General features: G+C 36.1%; 1 protein-coding gene across 3 annotated transcripts in view; it reads right to left on the bottom strand.

The window, feature by feature from the left end:
• Nucleotides 1–10,814: 10,814 nt before the first annotated feature.
• LOC144978364 (inactive hydroxysteroid dehydrogenase-like protein 1) overlaps nucleotides 10,815–24,986 on the bottom strand; it is a 15,404-nt gene continuing 1,232 nt past the window's right edge. For all 3 annotated transcript variants that reach the window (XM_078924302.1, XM_078924300.1, XM_078924301.1), the window contains exons 3-8: nucleotides 20,788–20,910; nucleotides 20,306–20,422; nucleotides 18,089–18,192; nucleotides 16,848–16,964; nucleotides 15,536–15,763; nucleotides 10,815–13,739 (exon numbers count right to left, since the gene is read on the bottom strand). In XM_078924302.1, coding sequence (XP_078780428.1) covers nucleotides 13,572–13,739; nucleotides 15,536–15,763; nucleotides 16,848–16,964; nucleotides 18,089–18,192; nucleotides 20,306–20,422; nucleotides 20,788–20,910 — 857 coding nt within the window. In that variant the 3' untranslated portion in view covers nucleotides 10,815–13,571. The remainder of the gene's footprint in view (nucleotides 13,740–15,535; nucleotides 15,764–16,847; nucleotides 16,965–18,088; nucleotides 18,193–20,305; nucleotides 20,423–20,787; nucleotides 20,911–24,986) is intronic.

The following is a 24,986-nucleotide window of genomic DNA, read 5'->3' as shown; positions in this document are numbered from 1 at the left end:
GTGTATGAAACAATAGCAAAGCAAGAAAGAAAAATACAAGAAAAAAAAAGTTTTAAAAAATCAGCCTCTCCAGTCGAGGCAGGCTGAACCACGGATAATTTTTAAAAACACCAAAAAAACCAACAAAAACAAATAGGCTATCCCATCAATTTTCTAAACTTCTCTTCCCTTTCTCTCACTTATAAAGGTATATATAAAAAAAGTCTAAGCCAAGTGTCTTTCATCTCATTATGTTAGTGTTTTATATAAAACCTTTTTGATCTTGAAAAGTGTATTATCTTTATATAAAACAAGTTTAAAATAGAGAAAGAATGGCATCTGAGTTACGCTTTGAAATCCTTCACTTTAAGTAAAGATCTGAAAAAGTGTATATCAAACAGTACCAGACATAGCAAGAAAGAAACATATAAATATAAGAAAAAAAAAAATCCCCAAAAATCAGCTTGCCTCAACCTCTCCAGTCGAGGAAGGCTGATTTTTGTGGACCCCCCCCCCCCCACACACCCCTACGTAACCAATCCCCAGAAATCTGTGTAGCCTTCTTCACAAGTAGAAAAACCTATAAAAACAAGAAACCTGCATGGATTCCAATCCTCACACATCACAGAAATAAAGTGATCAAGAGGCGCGCGTGCACAAGAGCATTCAAGTCACTCAAAAATATAAAAACACATCAACAACTTAAAATATCACATTGGAGAGAACAAAAAATGTCCAGCTGGCTTTAAAAATTAACTTTAATAAGGTCAAGGGGACCTTTCTGTATTTTGTTTATATTTATGTTTTTAAGGGTTTTACGGCGCTTGCAACACATTAAGGTCATATCAGCGCCAGTAAAAAGGAAGAAAATGGGATAGTAAAAAGTTCTAGAATTACAATAAAGCATCCAAGAAAAGGGAAGACAAAGGGGAATTGGTTCAAATAAGAAACATGTGTATATTCCAAAAGCACTCTATCAAAGTACTCAGTTTGAGATCACTAAAAGTCTCATCCAGACACAAGCACAGGTCCCCGCTAAGAGGAGCACACTCAAATGTTTTACAAGTCATAATATATAATATAAACTAACTATACATTCGACTGTTTCCCTCTCAGCCAGGACCAGGACAAAACCAAGTAATCTCATTCCAAGACAAAGACAGAAAGCATGTTGGAAAACATATAAGGGGATAGAAGACACAGTATGTACCCCCTGCCCACTATGGGAGCTGTATTTTGTTGAACAAACTTCTAGCAAGGACCCCTGGCTGGCAGAGCCCAGGCAAAATCAAATAGTCTCACTCCAAGAGTGATTCACAAAGCCTCATAGAAAATAAAAGTAAAAAGAATCACACGCCACATATGACACTGTTGTGTAGACGACTCCCTCCCATCCTATGATTAGTTTTTAAGGGTTTTATGGCGCTTGTAACACATTTAGGTCATTTCAGTGCCAGTAAAAAGGAAGAAAATGGGATTGTAGTAAAAAAGTTCTAGAATTACAATTTAAGACCCCAAGAAAAAGCAAGACAAAGGGGAATTGGTTCAAATGGGAAACATATTAGTGCTTAGGCCACTGGGACCCCCCCCCCCCCCCCCCCCCTTTGGGAGTTTATGCCACTATGTTTTTCAAATAATAGAACTTATTGGCCATACAAATTCCACTGTTACCGTAAAAATAAGTGTCATTTAAGAGAGTTATGGCCCTTTGAAAAAAGTGAGTTGTGTCCCCTTGCAAAAAAGAGACAACATTTCTTTCAAAGGCTCTGGAGACTACAATATTAATTCAAATATATGCAAATTGGGTATCAAACTGAAGGAAATTAAATATACTATCAAACTATGTGCACAAGCTTTCAATTTGTAAATATTATATAGATTCACAGAAAGTTGAAACAATTTGTCAGTAATCTCATGAAGTGTCATATCTAAACTTATGGGCTATTTCAGTGTTTTACACAAAAATTATTTTAAATATGGCCAAAAACAGCATGTTCATTAAAAATGTAGCACTGAAGAAAGCTATGGCCCAAGCCTCAACAACAACCTTCATATTTCTCCGTTACAGGAAAAACTAAAAGTGTACGCAACCCTTAAATTTTTCTCCACTTTGTGGGATGCCAAATTCATCATAATTTTCATTCTTTTTAAACATGGTATTGATGTCCAGTTGTCACATTTAAAAGTAAGTTGAAGGTGTGGTAAAAACAATAGATATATCATGAAAAAAGACTAATTTGTTCACAACCCAAGTGAAGCATCATTACCGAAGACTTTTGAACGAAATCGCATTGTTATATTATGAAGAATAATTGATACTCAAAAGGGATTCTTGATTCAAGATGCAGTAAGTACATAAAAACAATATCCTTATGTGTTTTGCAAACATGCTATACTCCTTAACAGTTTGCACTGCTCACCAATTTATTACATATCCTCATCATCAGTAGCAAAATCCTCTTCGTCCTCTGAAGTGTCGTCAAGGAAATCACTGTCAAAGCTATCACTACCATCCTCGGCATATGTATCTTCGTCAGTACTGGTGCAGCTTTCTTCGTTACACAATTTCCTGCAACTCATCTGGAATGAAAGCATCTTTGAACCACTGTACTTCCAATTCAGTTGCAGAATTTCTCTGCCAACCGTTATCCTCTGGTTTTGGAATGCTAGGATTCTGGCACACTGCATTCCTCCAAATGAGAGTTTGAATGTTGGCTCTTGATATGTGCAGTGACAATACTTGACTACAAGGAGGCATCTGACACAGATCAATTCCACCACTGCATGAGATGGTACCTTTCTTTCCTTTGAAACGCTGGCGAATTATGTCATACCTCACTTTGTTGACACTTGTCCATGAGGTTTTGCCATACAGCTTGCACACAAATGACTCTAACATGAGACAGTAATTACTCGAAACAGCTGCTGATGTTCCAAATCTGGAGAACAGAATTCTAAGATCTTCCTCCTTTTGAAGAAATTTTAGAGCTTTCAGCTTTCCTTGCCCAGCAAAGCAACTTGTTGTGTCACAGCCTGTGAATGCATGGACACCAAGTAATGCATCACACATCTGTTTAGACAAAGTCTTTGCAATCTGAGAGACATTGATTTGTCGCCTGTTGTTGCTACAGCCAGTATCAAAAATCAGGGTCTTTCCAATTGTCTCTGAGAATGAAAGGAGAAGTAAGAAGACATCCGTGTCTGGTGATCTGACAACAATTGTTTCACAGTTTGGTTGGCGGGAAGCATATTGACAGTGCAGTATAATTCGTGTGTCTGCCTCTTCCTGTGATGAGTAGAGATCTAGACAAGGTACAGCTGTGGTAAATTCATCCGTGTCACTGTAAAGTAAGGCGCATCTCTCTTCACAGACAAAGAAGATTTCCCTGTTTCTCAATTTCTTTGCATATTCGTTACTTTCCCATTCCTTGAGGAGAAACCTGATAAGGGATCTTTTGTTATCAACGCAGCTGAGAAATGATTTCCAACGTCTGGGCACTGTTGTTTCAGATCCTCTTAACAAGTATGCATTATCTTCAGAAGATCATCTCCTCAATCTCTCACAACCTTTGATTGAATCTTCTATGTAAGTATCAGTCACAAAGTGTACACAAGCTGCTTGTGGTAAGGAGGAAAATGTAAGTTTGGCTACTTCACCAAATGTATTTGGGATTGCTGACAGAGTTTGTAACAGTGCATTGCCATCAACAATGAAAACGGTGTTTGTTTTTTTTTTTTTGCATAATCCTCGAACATTAATGAATTGTCAGGCGTGAGCTTGTGCAAAAGAGTTGCTTTGTTGGTCTTCAGAGGTAAACCATCTGATGAAGCCAGCGACCATGGAGTAGGTGTTAGAGGATATTGAAGAACTTTTTGAAGATCAACACTGTGCTCTTGGGACAAAACAAGAAGCTGGCCAAATAAATTTCTTTGTGCCTTGATTTTGACCACGTTCATGTCTTTTTTCACTGTTACCACTTTCCTCAATGATGCAAATGTCTTGGTCTTGTTCCTTTCTAATGGCTTGTGAAATTCTACAGTCTTTTCCTTCAGTCTGTTTTCAACAAAACTTTCAAACAATCTTTTTCCTGTTTTTTCCACGGCTAGCAGGTCATCAGCAACATCCTCTTGCACTTTCATTCCTGAAGCTTGACTGGCCAGACCATCTTCAACTTCAAAGGGATTGATAAATGCTGAAAATGCCTGGAGGATCTTTTGCACTCGCTTTTCACTTTGTCTTTTTTTCTGCAAGGCTCAATTCTTTGTGGGTGTCTATATCCATACAGTTGTTGTTGCTGATCATTCTTTGGGTTGCTGATACATATTCTGCTCGATTGTGTCTTGTTACACTCCAACGGTAATATCTTGGAAGACTCTTGCTGAACCCAACAATACCTCCTTTTGTCTTTGCATGTTTGTTTATTGTTTGTTCAATGGTCATATCAACTGCTATTCTTCTAGCAGGCGTCCTTGATCTGGAGACACTAAATCCATTATCTTGTAACATTTCTTCTGCCCCCTGGGTGGGAATGAATCAGGTTGGCTAGTGACACAAAATATACACTGAGATACTTGGCATAATTGTGGTGATTCATGGTAAAAAGCAGTGGGCACAGTTCTTTTAAACAAGATATATGAAGAAGAAAGTTGTTTGTCTTTGTAGCTCGCAGAAACTGGAGGAGAAGCCAAACTCTGTCCATGTATTGGATCCAGTATTGTGCAGTTTTTCCGTACTTTCCTGAGCGGACACTCTCTTTGAAGGCTTCATACTGGGAAAATAACTCAGCATACACAGTTGACTGGAGAATTTTATTAGCTGTATGGCTTGAAATTCCTTCGGTGAATTCCTTTATGTAAGACATGAGGTCTTTACTGAGTTTTGAATCCGTGTCCTGCTCAAATTTTGCAAGCAGAAGTCTCTCTAGAGCCTCCAAAACAGACACATGCACTCGTATAGCCCTGTTGTAGTTCTTTCCACTCATAACCCTATCCATAGAACCATGTGCACATAGCCCTGCTTCAGTCACAATTTCTTCAAAACCAGATCCATTTTGGAGCTTTCCCAGGGCACCAAGATATGACATTATGGTGTGAAAGACACCCAGGTGAATAATGACTGTTTTGTAAAGCTGTGGGTTTTGCCAGACAATATCGTAAGCTTTCTTTGCTACAGCAAGGTCAAATGTTACAAATGTATATGGCTGACCAAGCTCTTGTGTTGCCTCTAAAGATAGTTGTAGCACCTTCTGTACTGTAGCTGCTTCAGTTATGGGAGCATTGATGACAGGCATATATTCAACAATTGAAGGCATGTTGGTTTCATTTTCATTTTGGGGGTTTGGAGTTGTTGATGAAAGCCAACCTTTCCAGCCAGGGAAACGTTCTCCGTCTGAATTCAACTTCATCCTACAGAACACCCACAGAAAATTATCTTGGTACAGCTGTCTTTCTTGATTGTTTTCTACTGTTGTTGTGGAAATAGTCAGAGAAGGTTCTGCTCTTCCAGTTGCAAAGCAAGGCTGAATTTGGATGGGTTTGAAAGTTGCTGACCTTTTCTTTGTTTTTCCAGTCGTGACATTTTGTTGCTCTATTTTTCTTTCCAAGTTTCCTTCTTTTATTTCTTGGATCATGATGCCATTAGTAGAGTGTGTGGTGCCAGACCCATCAGTGGTCTCCTCTGTGAGATCGAAATTATCCCAGCAAAATGGGTGATTTTTGGATGTGCCAATGCTGCAGAAGGAAGATTTGTGGAGCATTCAACAACACTATCACACATTGCAGTCTCCAGTTCCAAAAGAGTAGAGTGGGATGCGCAATGTCCAAAGCGGTTAAGGATGTTTATAATCTGAAAACTTCCAGTCAAATGCCTCACAGTCATCCCCAGAAGTAAATGTTTAGGCATTTTCCATTGTCCACAAGTGACATTATATCAAACACCTTGGGCCATGGAACGTACAAGTCTTTCAGACCTACTACTCATATGTCCTGCACCTTGCTTGGATAGGAGTGTAGTAAAAAATTTGATCAGAGCAGAAGGAAGTTGGTCTTGAGAAGATAGCAAATACTCTGATGTGGGGGGGGGGGGGGGAGGGGGGGGGGGGGGGCCAAGGCATTTGTGAATGATCTTTGAAAGAATCCAGAATCAAATGTCTCAAGGTTACAGCAGCTTCTTGCAGTTTTCTTTCCTCTGATGAGGCACTCTCAAATGCAGCTTCAATTGCACAGCCTTTGGGGACTTCATTATTATAGAGAAAATGGCTATCAAAGATTTAAAAACCCTATATAGCTTTGTAAAATATTTTATGATATGAGGCAAAAAATGAGAAATGACAATAAAATTCCACTATTTATTGCATTTGAAGCAATTTTAGGGTGATAAACAATCATTTTATGCACAAAAATGAGTTCACGAAAAATTGCACCCGATGACCTTTCAAGGGCCATAACTCCTGTAAATGATACTTGAAAAAACTGTAACACCCGGATTAATTTGTGTTATATGTCCCTGAAGCATGCCTGAATTGTGCTAGTGCAAAATCCCTCTTGTTTATTCATCCTGAAGGGAAACAAGTACACTGTAATAGATTTTTTTTTAAATTATAGAGAAAATGGCTATCAAAGATTTAAAAACGCTATATAGCTTTGTAAAATATTTTATGATATGAGGCAAAAAATGAGAAATAACAATAAAATTCCATTATTGATTGTATGTGAAACAATTTTAAGGTGATAAACAACCATTTTATGCACAAAAACGATTTCACAAAAAATTGCACCCAATGACCTTTCAAGGGCCGTAACTCTCGTAAATGACACTTGAAAAAACGGTAACACCCGGATTAATACTCAAGATATATTGCTGTTTCAGAAAAACCATGTGGCCGAAACTCCCCCAGGGGGGGGAGGGTTTCGCCCACTGGCCCATGCACTATATGAAGATTCCAAGAGCATACCATCAATGTACCGTACTTAGTTTAAGATCATCTAAAATCATCATCCAGACACCAGCACAGGATCCTACTAAGAGAAATACACTCAAATGTTTACAAAAACAAAGAATATAATTATATCAATACATAACAGGAACGAGTATAATAACATAGATAACAGAGAGATGATTTACAATTACAAGGGGAAAAAAATCTCCTCCAAAAACAAACTGTACACATTTGACTGTTTCCTCATTCCAAGATAGGCCAGAAAGCGACTTGGAAACCAGATATAAGGGGATATAGGATACAACACGTGACCTCCCTCCCCACGATGGGAGGTCAGGAACCCCACTCCACACTATGTTTTGTGGACAACTCCCCTCCCACCCAAATGGAATCCATATCAAACAGTGCCTCCTAGCAAAATTTGGCTTACCAACCCTTCTCCAGCAAACAATAAATAGACTGTATAACAATAATAATGGCATGCAATATTGGATAGCATGTAAAAAAAAAAAAAAAAAAAAAAAAAGTGACAAAGTGTCCAAAGAATATCATAGGGTATTGCTATGGATCTTAAAGATTTAGCACAAAACAAATATTACAGCTTTAATTAAATAGAATAAAAACACAATAATAATAAATAACAAAAACATCTAAAATCTGTGTGACAAAGGGATCTAAATCTAACGTTTGTAAAGACAAGTGATAGTAAGCTGCTAGAAGCTGTGGACTATATAAAGTAATAAACAAAAACAACTTTGAAAAAGAACAGACATAATATCAAGCACTGAACATTTCGGGCTTAAAACTCTTCTTCAGCAATAAAAAAAACAATATTGACTTCAGTAATCTCATTGTAATGAAAATGGATGGAAAATTTGTGTAATTTTTTTTTATTTTTGAGATTTTGTTGTCAATATGTCTATTAAATAAGTAAACTGAGTTGTTTCCTTTTAAATTCTCTCCCTCCCCCCCCCCTTCCCAGATGATAAAACATTAAAAAAAAATATATAAATGACATAATATCACAATAAAAAGTTAAATCTCTCACGATTTGTGGCCATCTCAGCAAAGCAATGGGAGCGATCTATATTCAGGTTTTCGTCCAACCAAGTCATCAATCACATGATTTGTTGCTGTACAACGATTGGATATTTCTCTAAAAATGTAAGCACGCTGCTTTGTTTATGAAAGTTGTAAACATACACATGTGTCAAACTGAACAAAATGACCAATCGTGATGTTAGATATTTCGAAAGCTGTGAGCACTTGTCACTATATGGGTCACTTTGAGCACATTTTGCAATGTGACTAATGCCCTCGAGCACATGGAAAGGGAATATAGATCATGCCCATTGTAAACAAAATTTAGGCAAAAACATCTCGTCCTGGAACGAGGACATAAAGCCACAAAGAGCGTAAATGATAAAGGAAGCCATCCATTGGGATTGGAATGTCAAATATGGTGGTGAGTATTTTGCAAAAGAATATAAAGGACTAGTGGAACAGAAGCCGTGATAAACTCCCAGCCCATGAGTTACAAATGATCAATCAAGTGTCATTTATTACAACTGCATATTAAAAAAAAAAGAATTTTTTAAAGGAGGTTGCGAAACTTTCAGGTCAGACCTGGACCTAGAACAAGAAAAACGTTTTTCATGTGAAGACAGAATATTATAGATTAACTTTTCCTTAATATTTGAAAATCACTTTCTTCATATTTCATTGGTATCAGCATAACTTAATAGATAACATTCAGTCGCAACATTTAATTTCATTCTCATGTCACCTATGTCTTGTAAAGCGCCATTGAATATGTTAGGTGGAGATTGGCGCTCTATAAATTTTATTATTTATATTATCATCATCATCATCGTCCTCGTCGTCATCATCATCAATATTATTATTATTACCATTACCATTATTATTATTATTGTTTACGGTGAAGACTCCTGACTCACAAACGCCTAACCAAAAGAAGGAAAGAATGGACAAGTTCAAAGTGGAAACAGAGCAGTTCTATTACTATTATCAATGTAGCTTTGTGTCCATTGTCATCTATGCACAAGCTCAGGATCCCCATAAAGAGGGAGAACACTCATACAACCAGCAACATGAAGACATAAATATTGATAAAGAAAATCTACCTCTGTACCTAATATGAGAAAAGAAAGCCACCGCCTCATCTGGAATTTTGCAGAAAATGAAAATATATTCATGCATGGTAACAAAATCTAATAGATATCAGACATCATCATTTTTGGTGATTGAGTGGGTGATAAATTTCAGAATCTCAATTTTGATAGCCGCTACAAGAAAACAAGTGTTAAGATGAAAGCATGTAGAATGTACAGTGCAACACGAGTTCGTCGAACATGCATTCAACAAATTCACGGGTTCAACGAACAAAGACAGAATTCCCGAATTATGTATTTCATCGTCTTAGTAAATTTTCCACGACATCAACAAATATTTTCATGGTTTTGACGAACTAAACTGAGACTTGGGGTCCACACACTGGCCACTAAGAGAGAGAGAGAAAGAGAGAGAGTGTGTTGTGAGGCACATGTTTTGTTTGTCTAAGTGAGTAACGCAGGAGTGAATGAGATCAGGATGTACAATCATTGAGATCTTGTACTTGTACAAAAGGCTACATCACAGTTTGTTCTCTTGTCTTTCAGTGTGTTCACATATTCATTGAAACATGGATTCGACTAACTTTTCTGGCTGTCCCTTGTAGTTTGTCGAATGCGTAATGCACTGTACAAACATTTTATGCACAAGTGGGGGGGGGGGGGGGGGGGGGGGAAGCACCATACAAACATTTACAGAAGTAGAGAAAAACATACAAAATAAATTTACGTTTTTTTTTTGGCAAACAGTTGGCAACCCAACATGAATAAGTGGTATAAAGTAAAGGAATAATTCATACTACACCACAGACCTTCGACTAGATAAAATGATATATGGATGTTATTATTAAAGATAATCATAGCAGAAGAATGCATTTTCTTTCAAAATTAAAATTTCTATTCATCTCATTAAATACAAACCATCAAAATAACTTTTTTAAAAAATGACGACGACCTTGAAAATAGTTGTTGTCACAGTACATTTTGATATCATCAAAACATATATGGTATTTAATAAGAAAAAAAATTTCTTATCATCCAATCAATCCTGGATGAAGTTGGATGTGAACCATTTAATGTGACCATTGTGTCATGAAAACTCCTCTCAGTGTAACTCTCCTTATAATGTCCATTGTGGATTGAAACGAAATGGACAAGGAATTACCTAAAACCCTAAAACACTTAAACATCAAGAAAAAACCCCTAAAGCTTTTTCATTGGTGCTTAAGGATGACTTTACTAGAGTGTAAAAATCAAAGCCACAAAACGATTCCAGTTACTGTAACTAGGGTAGAATCGGGTAACTTCGCCGCAGCCTTCCACCCCTGTATTTCAAGCGATATAAAATGTTTATCTCTTCACCCCTCCAAATGGAAGAGTTAATTTTAGGTAAACTTGAGTTTCCCGCATTGATTGCATCAGAAAAGGGTCCAGCCAATCACATAATAAAATGACGCAAGCCATTCTAAGTTAGCATCTGTCAATCAAGTTGGCGTGAAGTCTGATTCGTTCCTGACCAACGCCTGATACGTCTGACCTTGCTTAGTTGTTCGCGCTTTAATATCTGAATTGCTATTTATCTAAACGATATCATATTGATTTTTCTCATCAATATAAACCTTTAACTGATATTTTATTAATGTACGTTTCGACTAGGGGTAGTTTTGAAACGATTCCAGCTAGTTTTTTCATCATAACAGCTACCGGGGAAATTCGCCGACACTGTCAGGGAAATTCGCCACAACCCCCGTCCTTTCCTTTTTACTGCTTTATTTATTTTTTCATTCATAATTCATTAGTTTCTAATGGTTATTAGGAAGATTTATTTTAATTATTGGATTGCCTATTGCATCAGCCTTGTAGAATATCGATTGTGAGATTAAATGTAAAAATAACGATATAAGATAATTTTAATGTCATCATGTTGCATCTTTCAAACAACTGATTGAAGGTCATTGTATTCTTATATAAGTAAGCCCTTTTTACAGTTAGGTTATCACACATCCGAGACGCAATCGACGGATATTGCTATTGACGTATCCATTTTCATCTTTGAAACATCTACCTTTCATCATGCCGAGAACATCCAAGGGACTGTACAAGAAATACTTGCAGGAAGACTTGCTGCGTGCTGTTATGGCTGTGAAGGAGCAAGGCCTATCTTACACTGAGGCTTCAAGACAGTTTGCCGTGCCAAGGAAGACGATTTCTGACCATGCCACTGGGAAGTCGACAACGGGGAAAAAGTCTGGCCGAGCTAAAAGCATTCCGATGGACATCGAAAACAAGGTGGTGGACAAGGTTATTCAAGCTGCAAAGGCCGGGTTCCCGTTGACCAGACGCCAGTTTCTACAAAAGGTGGGTAATCTTGTCCGACGACTGAAGCTGAAAACGCAGTTCAAGAATGGTGTGCCAGGGAAGGACTACTGGTATAGCCTTCAATCTCGTCGACCAGACCTTGTCATCAGGAAGCCAGAAAACACTACTTCAACAAGACTTTCGATGATGACCCGGCAGGTGGTGGACAGCTATTTTGCTGAACTGGATGTCTTACTGACTCGACTAGACCTCTTCAACAAGCCAGCATAAATTTGGAATTGTGATGAGACAGGCCTTCAGTTTTCACCACAGTCGTCCCACATATTGGCAGAGAAGGGAACAAGAAGTGTCATCGCCAGATGTAGTCCGTCAAAGGAAAGTGTAACCACACCTGTCTGTATCAGTGCAGCTGGACAAGCCATGCCACCCCTATGTGTCGCAAAAGGGAAAACATCTAAATGTCTCCAGTCCTTTGCAACCCACGATGCACCTCAAGGAACAGTATGGGCACATCAACCCAACGCATGGATGGAAGACGAACTGGGAGTTGAATGGTTCCAACGAGTCTTTTTGAAAAACTGCGGCCCAGAAAGACCACAACTTCTGATATTGGATTCGCACCACAGCCATGAAGTCATTGACCTGTTGGAAATTGCAAGGGAGGAGCGCATTGAAATCCTGGCCTTACCACCTCACACGACCCATGCTCTTCAACCATTGGACAAAGTTGTCTTCAAGCCGTTCAAGACTGCATACAGGAAGCACTGCACAGAATTCCTAACGGCAAATCCCAAGAATACCATCAACAAAGTCACCTGGCCTCAAATCCTAAAGAAGACATGGGAAGACACATTGGTCCGAACACAGCTACTGTGCCAAGCCTTTGCAGCAACAGGGATCTTTCCATTCAACCCAAACAGAATCCCGGACTCAGTATTTGGCCCATCAGCAGCAACTGCACCACCACCTGCCTCAACACCACCACGTCCTTCATCGTCTGAGCCTCTGTTGACATCAACACCTCGACCAGCGCCACCATCTCAACTGTCGTCAACATCCCAACTTACACTTCAGGAGCATAACATGTCAAACAACTCTTCCTTTGATGCCAACATATTTTTGGATATGGAAATTGAAGTCGAAGGCGAAACGTTGAACAATCTTCTCGACAGCGAATTCCAGCCGTCATCATCATCTTCGGAAAACTGGATATCTGAAGTAAATGACGAATTTGATGTCCCTTGTCTTCAACCATCTACATCAACAAAGTCATCAAGGGCCATCAAAACACATCGAATTTTGACTAGCGATGAGACAATGTCACAAAAAAGAGTCGCGGCGGAAAAGAAAAGAAAGCTGGAAGAGGCGAAGAAAGCAAGACAACAGAGATCACTGCTACGTAAACAAAATAACGCAACAGCCCCTCAGCAGCAGTAACAACCTCGGCATGACTACCCCCCCCCCCCCCACCCTTCCATATCGGCCCTTATCAGGGCTTAGAAGCACAAGCATTTATTTTGATTGGTCCTAAGTGACTTGTTTACAACACATGAAAGGCTTGAAGACACGGGCTTAAAAAACGGCGAAGATACCCGATTCTACCCTATTAGCCAGTACAATTTGGTGACAATTCGGCAGCTTTAACTCAGTTATGGTCAAAAATTTTGTCCTCCAAAGTATTATAGGCAAAATACACAAATTACCATGCATCTAGTGCAAAATCAAGCCCTTCCTATTATCTCTGGTACCTTGAAGTCAACACGCACATGAGCATATGAAAAATACACATATGTGGAACCTCTTAGACCTAAGACATTCAAACCTCCCACCAAATCCAAGTATCAGTAATACTCTGTGCAGTCACATGGAACAACTACAAGAGACGTCAAACTTTTACATCATGGCACAAGACTGAAGGGTTAGAGCTCAGCTGGTCAATCGTTTGGATAATTAAGTAAGTATAGATAGTTCAAAGATGACGTCACTCAGGTCTTTGTTATTGTTTTTTGCCATCTGCGTTTATGAGTAATGCTCACTTAACTGTATTAACCTGACTATAAACGTTCATGGATACACACAGTTTTGTGTGTTGGTCAGTTATACTTCCGGATGGCAATGTTATGAGCGTTTTAGCCAAGCGCATACTATCTATAGAAACCAATTCTTTAACACACAGCACAGATAACACAGACATAGTTTCTGTAGTTTATAAGTCTGAATCTACATCTTTCTTGTTAAGTTCATTCACTCTTTCCTTTGACACAGACTTTCTGGGTCGCATGTTGCGTTTTAATGCCTGTTGTCGAAGAGAACTGTTAAACTTGTTTGACCCCCACATCCAAACAGAGAGAGGCAGACTGCAGGCAATCCACAACTGGATAAGAAAATCAAAAAAAAAAAATAATAATAATAGATGAAATATAAATTAAATTTCCCTTTATTAATCCCATAGGGAAAATTTGCCTTTCGGGTTTATTCCAAAAGAAAACTGTAATAACCCAGGCAAGCCACAGTGCAGTGCCGCAAACTGAGCTAGGCTAGGGTGACTTGCTCAAGGCCACAGTGCAGCGGGTATTCAAACTCGGTACCTTTTAGGTACAAAGCAAAGGCCGTACTACTGAGCCAGCTGACCCATAATAACAAATGATAATAATAATAATAATAATAATAAAAATAATAATATTAATAATAATAATATTGTTGCAATGATAGGAAAGCTTCTCACAAGCAATATGATAATAACGTGTGAAAATGGTTAAAAGAGAAACATACTTTCATTACTTTTTTGAGTATTCTTTAGATATTTTTTTCCAATCAAGATGGAATCAAAGTGTAGCGACTAAGAGGAGAAGGTATGCGATTAAGCGGAGAGATTTTATTTTTTAAATTCTGTTTTTCAGGAACATGTAGCGTAAAAGCAAAATGTGCGATTAACCGTTGTGCAATTAAGTGGAGTGAACTATATTTTGTTGTTCTGTTGTTCATATCTGCACGTGGCAGAAAAGGGCATTATCTGTTTTTCTTTCAACAAAATTTGTGAAAGGACATCAGCACAACTTAAGATTTATTTTGTAAATCACTGTCTGTGACAAGATACTATCAAGGTGTGAAGATATTATCATTACGTACTATTATTGTTATAGATACTATTATTATTTTTGTTATTATCATCATTATCATTATTATTATTATCATTATCATTATTATCATTATTATTATTATTATTATTATTATTGTTACTATTACTACTATTATCATCATTATTTATGTTATTAATTTTTATACCAAGGCACTGGTTGCTAGGACAAAAGCGGAATGAGTACAGAGTTGACCAAACCCTCCTCGTGTTGCTAGTTTTTCTGAACTCCTCAACCACCCAATCAGGGGTTTCAAACCATCGCTATATAAAACGATGCACGAGGAGACAGGACGGGTGTTCTTGAGTTGTCTAGACTGGACACGACCACGTACAAGCGGTTGTGTTTTATTTTATTTAATATTTATATGTGCCATGGGGTTCCTTATTCATGGATGTCAGGAGAGAGACAAGCAAGATGAATGGATAAGTAGAGCTATGTCATTCCTATTTGTGTTGTAGATGTAATTTAGTTTGTGTAATAAATGTATCGTAATTGTTAATCTTGATTTCCTTCCCTTTATCATTATTATTTTGGTATCATGGTCCTTACGTGAAAGCCGGTCTTCTTCTCACTCCTCCCTTGGTCTATCCAGGCTAGGCTCAGTGCATCGGCCTGATCTGCAGGGGAACCTATCAACGAGTTCCCCCTGTCTTCTATCTTTCCCCTAGTCTTTTCTTTATGTTGATTTTTCCGACTATCTTGCTCTACTGACATTCCGGGATGAGCCGATTCATCACATTAATGTTATCATTATCATCATCATTATTATTATTGATATTATTATTATTATAATCATTGATAATTTTATTAATATCATCATCATTATCATTATTGATATTATTATCAATATAATCTAGTATTATTATCATTGATATTACAATTATAATTATTATCATTGATATTATTATTATTATTATTGTTATCATCATTGACATTTTTATTATACTAATAATAATAATAATAATAATAATAATAATAATAATAATAATAATAGTGATGATATCTTGTCTGTGACAAGTCTACAACGTACCAACAAGGTGTGAGGATAATACCCAGTTGTATACAAAGTCTGCCCTAGAGTGGAGACAGCATGACTTGCGTAGCGCTGGGCACTTGGAATGAAAAATCCAGAATTGGACAGAGTGTTACTGAAGCTGTTCATTCGAGTCGTTACATAAAAGGGTGCCAGACACTGGAAAACCACACCGGAGTACCTGTATTCGTAGGCAACTCCATGTATGAAATAATCCAGGTACCGCTGTCAGGAAAATAAAAATAGTCACAAGTTAAAACAAAACACAAGAGTCAATCAGTAAAAAAAATGCTACGAGACTCACAATAGCTATAAACTAAAAGATAGAAATTGAATAACTTTGTTTTTTTTTTGTCAAACACTTCTTTCTGGCATAATTGTACATCGTGCATGCAAAGAAAGGAAAAAAATAGGTTTTTTTTGCATTGTCAAAACTTTAGCATCGCTACTAAATTGACTTAACTCACTCAATTCTAACCCCGACTATCTCAGTATTTCACTGTGACTACTTTTATCCAGTTCTGTCTATGGTTTGTTTCATAATTCACATCCAAGCTTAGAGGTGTTTATCTTGAAAACGGTTTGTTGGTCTGGTCTACAAATATTATATTTGATCTATAATACATTTTGCATCATCTAAAAATAACAATCTGTGTGTCAAAATACAAATCAGATTTTATAAAAACTTTACCTTACATAGCTTAACCCAAACTTTTAATCGAACATAACAGAATGATACAAGTTCGTAGCTTTCCTTATAAAGATCTGAACAAGTGTGTATGAAAGGTGCCAGAAAAAGCAAGAAAGAAGAATACAAGAAAAAAAAAGCATCCCAAAAAATCAGTCTTCCACAGTCAAGGTGGACTGATTTTTTAGGATTTTTTTTTTTAATAGTATTTTTCTTTCTTGATTTGTCTGGCACCTTTCATACATGCTTGTTCAGATCTTTATCTTACACCTGCTCACTAGTTTCTTAATTTGAAGCTTTCCTTATAAACATCTGGCAATAGTTAGAAAATATGAGGAAAGCAAAAGTAAGAAATTGGCAAATTCAATGCCAGGCTTATTTAATGGACAAATTTTCAGTAATTTCATAAAACATACAAATTTTCACCCATAAACCAGCAAGACTGGTCAGTACCTATAGCTATCTGTCACCTGAAGTCCCATGGTTTGTGAGTATATATCATAATATGTTGACACACTAATGATGGCATAGCATCGCAACATTTGATAACGACATGCATTTTCTCTGATTGTAGCATAAAAACTATATCGATAATATTTTTTTTAATGAATGAAAAAAGACCTTGGTCGCTGAGTAGACAGTCATCTGGGGTGTGATCTGTGTGGAAGTCCCCGAGGTCATGGTGACCACACCGCCACGGCCTCTGGCCACCATTTGTGGCAATAAATGGTGTGTCATCTGTTTACAGGAAGCAGAGAAAAGTTGATGTTAATACTCTAGGATACAATACAGTCTATAAAAATGCCTTGACTTTTTGGTGTGTCATCTGTTTACAGGAAGCAGAGAAAAGTTGATGTTAATACTCTAGGATACAATACAGTCTATAAAAATGCCTTGACTTTTCCAATGGAGAAATTTTACTTTTGACTTTATCACCAAAATTAAAAATAAAAGCTGTGATCACAATGGATGTTTCGACTTACAATTACATCGCCACCTTCCAGGGAATTGCTTAGGCCAGTAAAAACCAATTTAACTACTAAAGATACCAATTCCCAAAAAATAATCATGATCAATAAACTTTATCTGAGGTTGTCATTTCTTTTTTTTTTAAATTGTTGTTATCAAATTAATAAATATATATCAATATCTATATAGAGCATAGCCACAGATTGACCATGCTCAACACTGCCTGGTTTATCAAGTAACTGAAATTTCAATAACCCAAACACATTGATAAACATACTCATCCTGTTTTAAATATTTAAAAATTCTGCCTGAGGCCTGAGGTCTAGAATTGTTTTCTGTAGTTTTTACATTTTATTAAGTCCTGCTATCCAAATAATTCAATTTTATATCAATAAAAAGAAGGATGTATTACTTCATTATACGCTTTGAGAAAATGTGTAGAGGACAATGCCAAACAAAGAAGAAGAAAAATTTAAAATACAAGTAAAAAATTAGACTGCCTTGACTGAGGATCGAACCTCAGACCTCCTGATGATTCAATTTACATCATGTTTTGTCTTATTCCAGCTTTATTGAGTAGATGTTTTTCCTACCTGATTAAGTCCCTTGATCAGTGACTGTACAATAATATCATCAGAGTCAACTCATACAGGATAAGTATCTCATTGTTTCCGCTTATTGCTGTTAAACTGTTGTGTGAACTATGAGTTTTGTTCACTCTTAAAAACCACAAGCCCTTTCAAATGATTTCATACGAGTTGTCCTCGTAATATTTTGGACATATCTGAGGGACACAATCTGTGACAAATGCATTCCTCTTACACATTCTTTGTCTTCATTTCTTATAAAGAATCGCTAAAGTTTGTCTTCACTCTACTACAATATCTACTTACCATGGTAGCAGCGGCGATATTGACATAAATCAACTGCCAGAGTTTGGCTGTTGACACATTTAAGAGAACATCAGGGTATTCATACATGGTCCCGACATTGTTTACTGGGAATAAAAAAACCAAAACAAATACACAATATATTCCACTTGAGAAGAGAATTTGTAATGGAGATCACCACTCAAAAGTGATCTTCTTGGTTTGATGTGCTATTTGTTTTGATTAACTTTTTAGTTAAACAAAAATAAGATAGTGATTACTTTTTAAAAGTTAAAAGGTAATAATAATGTGTTTAATAAAAACTATGAAGTTAAGATAATCATTAAATCCTTATGCCTGCATTCTGACATGGCAGTGTGGCTCAGCAATACGATCTTTGCTTTGTACCCAAAAGGTACCATGTTTGAATAACTGCTGCGCTATGTGGCCTTGATCAAGTCACCTCGCTCCAACTTAGTTTGCGGTACTACTGACACCAGTCTTCCCTTAGAAGACCCTAATGACAAATTTCCCAAATGGGAGCAATAAAGGGAAATTTATCTTATTTTATTTTTAAATACATCCCAATGGGATGAATAAAGGGAATTTTATTTTATTTATCTTATTTTGTTGTCATTTTTATTATTTATGTTATTTAGCGAATACCATGAAACATTTTTTTAACATAATTGAAAAAGAGGTCATTTCAATTCAACAATATGACAATTCTTGACGGTGTCAAAGTCAACCAACAGATAAGGTCCATATTTTTCTGTCATGTGATAGGAATGCTTGAGGAAATGAAAATGTACACAACCCACTGGGCAGTTGAGTTAATTTTGGATTTAAATGAAGATGCGATGATGATGTTGGTGGTATTGCTGGTGGTGATGATGATGATGATAATTGAAACTGCTGTTGTTGCTAATGGTAGTAATGATGATGGTGATGATGATGAGGATTAGGTTTCTAGAACAATAAAATATAAAAAGAAAATAAATAAACAAAGTAAATCAGGAAAACAGCTGACAATTAGGGAAATCAGAAATGAGAACAAAGATAGGGAATTTCCCGATAAAATCGACAGAGTTGGCAGGTATGTACTTAATACAACACTTACAGAAAAAAAACCCAATAAAAATAAAACCCCACAATATTGACTGCGTCATTTGCAGTGAGGATTGCTAGCTTGATCCTGGGCAAAAACAAGTTGTCATATTTTCCTTTCAGGACAGGGACTGAAATTCACTTGGATGCTCATAAAGACCACCAATGGAAATTTTATTTTTAAATGACAGGTGAATTGTTCAAATAGATTGTTATTGCTTTACGACATGTATGCACTAAATATAAGACGATCATGGCTGCCTTGTATTCTATATATTGGGCTATTGGTAGCCAATGCAATTTTTGCAGAAGTTGAGTTGCTTTGTCCAATTTCTTCGTCTGTGGTACAATATTTGCAGCATAATTTTTAACTTTTCATGTTTTCAATCGAAACGCCGAAAAATAAAGAATTGCAATAGTCCAAATTTGAAAAGACAATTGATATCATAATTTTCTTACAAGCATTCTTTGTCAAAATTTGTCTTATGTGGCTAATATTTTTGATAGTTAAAATAACACTACCAAAATATAATTTTCGAAGTTTAATTTGCCGTCTAGAACTAGAATAACTCCAAAACCTTATATTTTTCTTGCAAGTGGACTGCTATTATTTATTATAGTGAAATGGTGCTCTTCTTTTGATTTCTTGTTACGTTTTCCAGATATATAAAGTGTCTCAGTGTTGTCACCATTTAATTTTAATTAATTCTCAATTACCAACCAACATCAACAGAAATATAATTCTTATCTTTCATCTCATTCATTTGACTTTAAGAAATAAAAAGGAGCCATTCATCATAAGCATTATTGTCCCTTAAAAAAATAAAAAAATTCTTAATATAATTTTCTCCCCTTTCTTCGTCAAGCTGCCAAAATGATAAATGAGAATGTTAAGAGCACAAGGAAACGTCAAGGGTGTTAAGAAACAATATTTGTGGTCTTAATTGTGACACTTATCATGATGGAATAAAAAATAATCTTTTTTTTTTTTAACAGAATCATTTCAATTCCTTCATTGAAAACAAGACTCAAAAGTATCTATTTTCATCTTCTGGTTCCCATTCTGGTTCATCATCATACCAGATTGGGTTGAAGGGTAACCTATTAATACTGGATTAAATTGGTTTTTCTTACCCAGTAGACCAATTTCTTTAGAGCCAAGTCGTTCCATTATCATGTCGTACATTTCTGTCTGATTGTCACAGGCAAAATCCACCACAATGAAATCCACTTGTACATCATATAACGATTCTGTAAAAATAATAATAATAATAATAATAATAATAATAAAATAATAATAATAATAATAATAATAATAATAATAATAATAATAATAATAATAATAATAATATGATATATTATATAGCTTTCTAGAAACAAAAACATTTCCTCTTTTTAATAGTCATGTGTCAATACCTCATTATAATTAAAGGCCACTGTCACAATACCAGTCTCATTGTAATGCCATTAAAAAAAAAACTATATAAAACATCAAACTAATAATATTGGTTAAAACCCAGAATTCACGTTTCTCACAGTTGTTTTTTTTTTATTTGTACATCTCATCTGTACCATAAAAGTTTGGATAAAATCATAAAACAAAAGCCACCCCTCACCAATTTCATCTTTGGCTCTCCTCAATCCTGGCTCATCCCAGCTGATTAGGACTACATTTAGATCTCGTTTTGCCAACTCCTCTGCATAGGCCCTTCCGATTCCCTCACTGCTTCCAGTCACAACTTGAGTGAGAGAAAATTATAAAATAACAATTCAACAAAATTTAGAACGAAACAAACATGCGCATAAACACACACAGGCACATACAAAAAACATGCTATATCTGCTTTGGACAGTAGGATAATAATAGGAAAAAATTAAACTTTAGTCGGCTCTATTTCTCAAAATACGAGGGAAAATAAACTTGAACTCTATTTCTTCGAATGCCTGGGAAAATAAACTTGAACTCTATTTCTTTGATTGTTTGTTTGTTTTTAAGGCTTTTATGGCGCTTGCAACACATTAAGGTCATATCAGCACCAGTAAAAAGGAAGAAAATGGGATAGTAATAAGTTCTAGAATTACAACCAAAGCACTCAAGAAATGGTAAGACAAAGAGGAATTGGTTCAAATAGGAAACATGTAGATTCCAAGACCACACTATCAAAGTAGTTAGCTTGAGATCACCTAACATTCTCATCCAGACACAAACACAGGTCCCCACTAAGAGGAACACACTCATATGTTTACAAATCATAAATAATATGTAAACAAAACAGAATACAGTGCAAAACAGAGAGATGATTTACAAGGAAAAAAATATAATCTTCCAAAACTAACTATACATTTGACTGTTTCCCTGTCAGCCAGGGTCAGGACAAAACCAAGTAATCTCATTCAGGACAAAGACAGAAAGCAAGTTGGAAAACAGAAATAAGGGGATAGAAGACACAGTTAGTACCTCCCTGCCCACTATGGGAGGTCAGGAACAACACCCAGTATTTCTTTGAATGCTGGGAAAATAAACTTGACCTTTATTTCTCCAAATGCTTGGGAAAATCAACTTAATTTCTATTTTTTCAAACGTCTGGGAAAATAAACTTGAACTCTATTTCTCTGAATGCCCAGGAAAATACACTTGAACTCTATTTCTCAGAACCCTCGGGGAAATAAAACTGGAACTCTATTTCTCTGACTCCGAATGCTCGGGAAAATAAAGTTGAACTCTAATTCAAATTCTCGAATACTCAGCAAAATAATGCTGAACTCTATTTTCCAGAATGCTCTGTTAAATAAGGTTACAATTATGCAGACACGAATTCAAAAAGTCTGGCTATTCAGCTTTTATGATGAGGAGGCCAGTTTTTGTTCTTCTTCAATTTTTTTTTTTTTGGTTTTGTTGATTTTAAGAAAAGACAGAAGAGAGATTGAAAGTTATCAGCCATCCAACACAAGTATTATTTTTATTTTATTGATCTTTCCTTTTTTTAAAATCAATTTCATTCTTCAATTTTCTCTTAGTTTAAAAAATTTGTTTACTTTTTGGGGGGACGGTTGGGGATAGGTACTCACTGTTGAGTTTAGTACTTTTACAATTATCGCAATCATGAACACAAAACTTTTTTTTTATTGTAACTTTGTGACAATATTAACACAGAAGCACACACATATATAGCACAATCACACATGCATATATTTATATATATATATATATATATATATATATATATATATATATATATATATATATATATATATATATTGATGCTATACACTCAGTTAAATTACTCACAACATCTGCCAGTCGAATATAATAAAATATTACATACGCATGTTTTCCTTATTATTCTTTGTTATCATTCTATTCTTTCCACGAACTAATTTTTACCTGGAACATGGTTTCCTTGTACTCCTTTCAATCAGCCAAAATTGTTAAAAATTAGATTTATTACTGGGTATTTTAATGGGATCGGTGAATTCAACTACTGATGATTTACTTGTGACATTTACATTACAGTTGCTTATGTGTATATCTAACTACACTGCAGGTGTGTGTATAGAGTATGTTACCAGCACCTGTCCACTTATTCTTATCACTTCGCGATTCATTCTAATTTCAATGCCACGACTGACCCCTTGTAACATGTCATGTATAAAGTTATCTCAATAAAGTAAATAAATAATTATGTTCATCTTCAGGCAGAGATTTGTCTTAGGGTCTATTCCAAGGGAATACTGAAATAACCACTAGGTGTCAGCTGCAGAGCATCACTGCAAATTGAGCTAGGAAGAGATGGCTTGCTTAGGACAACATGCGATGAATATTCGAACTAGGTATCTTATGAAGCAAAGACCATACAGCTGAGCCACACTGCCCCCCCCCCCCCTCTCCATTAAGTCGTTTTGGCAATGGACGGTTTCCTCGACCTGATTTTGCATGTCCCGGGGAGTTCAAGGAAACAGTGTTGGAGTATATCCTATCTGCAATATATATATATATATATATATATATATATATATATATATATATATATATATATATATATATATTATATATATATATATATATATATATATATATATATATATATATATTGAGATGCAGTGTAGCAATCCCTAATTTCGATTTGAAGGTGTCTACATAACGCACTTCCGGCTTTCGCATTTTACTTTTATCATACTTTTACTTCCCTCCAGGTAAATGTGGTCAATTTTGGCTTAGACGAAACAGTGAAATTTATCGCTCAGCGGCTCAGTTAAAATTGGCTACCATTGGAATCACGACAGGTTTGGAAAGTCAAAAAATAATTTTACGAAGGCTGTGTGAAAATACACTGGGATGTGTTCAGACACGGCAATACTAAAAAGTGTCACTTAGCCTTGGCAATATATCTATCGTTAATATAAACGGCCCATTAGCTATGCGTAGCGCTGTGGAACATTCCTAATTACTTTACGGTCATTAGACTAAGATTCATGAATTCTTTCTTTCCTCATTTCTTCTTTCCTTTTTTATAATATTTGAATTTGACGAATTGACTGATTTCAGTTAATTGACTGAGAATTTACAGGTCTAATGTATGTAGAAGTCTAATTTGAGTTCACAGTTATGCTCCCCCCACCCCCACCCACTGAAAAATATTTCAGTTAGGGAGCCCACAGGGTTCCACTGCAATACTGAAGAACAAGGACACAAAAGAGAAATTTAGAATAAAAAGCGGTGCTGTTGATGATTCTGGTTAATAGCTTTTAGAGGAATGGAATTTGATTCTCTATCCCTTGATAGTGACCTTGAGCAAACAGTAGTCGCCTTACCCATGATCTTTTGCACTGCTCTGTTTCAAGTCAAGTAATCTTTAACAGGTTTTCAGCACCAGTGAAAAGGAAGGAAATGAGATGGTCAAGGAGAAAAAGCAACCCAGAAAAGGAAACAAATTAGATACAAGTGGGGTAGAAGACAGACACACACACACAAACACACAGAGAGAGAGAGAGAGAGAGAGAGAGAGAGAGAGAGAGAGAGAGAGAGAGAGAGAGAGAGAGAGAGAGAGAGAGAGAGAGAGAGAGAGAGAGAGAGAGAGAGAGAGAGAGAGAGAGAGAGAGAGAGAGAAAGAAAATCATAATAATTGATCTTTCAAATGAGAAAAACATTACCACAGAAAAAGATTAAATAGAAAACGTGATAAATAAAATCGCTAAGTAAATTGAATTACATGTGAAAGTATAAGTCATCTATGAAAGATTCAATCTAAAAGTCACAGATCACAATTTTTAAAATCCAACAATAGATGGACACTTGTGGACGGTAAGTAAAAATATAAAACACAAAAAAACGTAATAGGCCATAGTTACAGCTAAAATCTCATTTCAATCTCAAAGAAAGCAATGAAACAAATAAAAAATAAATGAATATTTTTTTTTTAAAACTGAGCTTTTATAAAGCGCAATACCCACTAAACATGCTCAAAGTGCTTTATAAGTGGTCCCTGGCCAAAAGCAATGAGGGCATGTTACTTTCCAGTCCTCGCAGAATGATGAAAGATGACGACAAACTCACAAATAGGTAACAAAAATATATCCCGAGAACTGAAACCGGAAGCCGTTTAGAGAAATAGTGGTCAAGTTTATTTCCTCGAGCATTCAAAGAAATAATCTCTTCATAAACTTTTTCTCTAACAAACACACCAATTAAAAAGTCAGGGAGGCTCCCGAAAGCTCCTACATCCCCAGTATTCTTGTTTTTTATAATGTTCTAGTAGGGGGTTTGGGAGGGGGGAAACTTTTTTTTTTAAGTCTCCCCCCTCCCAAACCCCCTACT

This window comes from Berghia stephanieae, chromosome 8, assembly GCF_034508935.2.
Source record: "Berghia stephanieae isolate SIO BIC M18660-M18661 chromosome 8, UCSD_Bste_1.3, whole genome shotgun sequence".
Lineage (NCBI taxonomy): Eukaryota > Metazoa > Mollusca > Gastropoda > Nudibranchia > Aeolidiidae > Berghia > Berghia stephanieae.
Note: the sequence above shows the minus strand (reverse complement) of the source record. Positions and strands in the feature narration are given on the sequence as shown.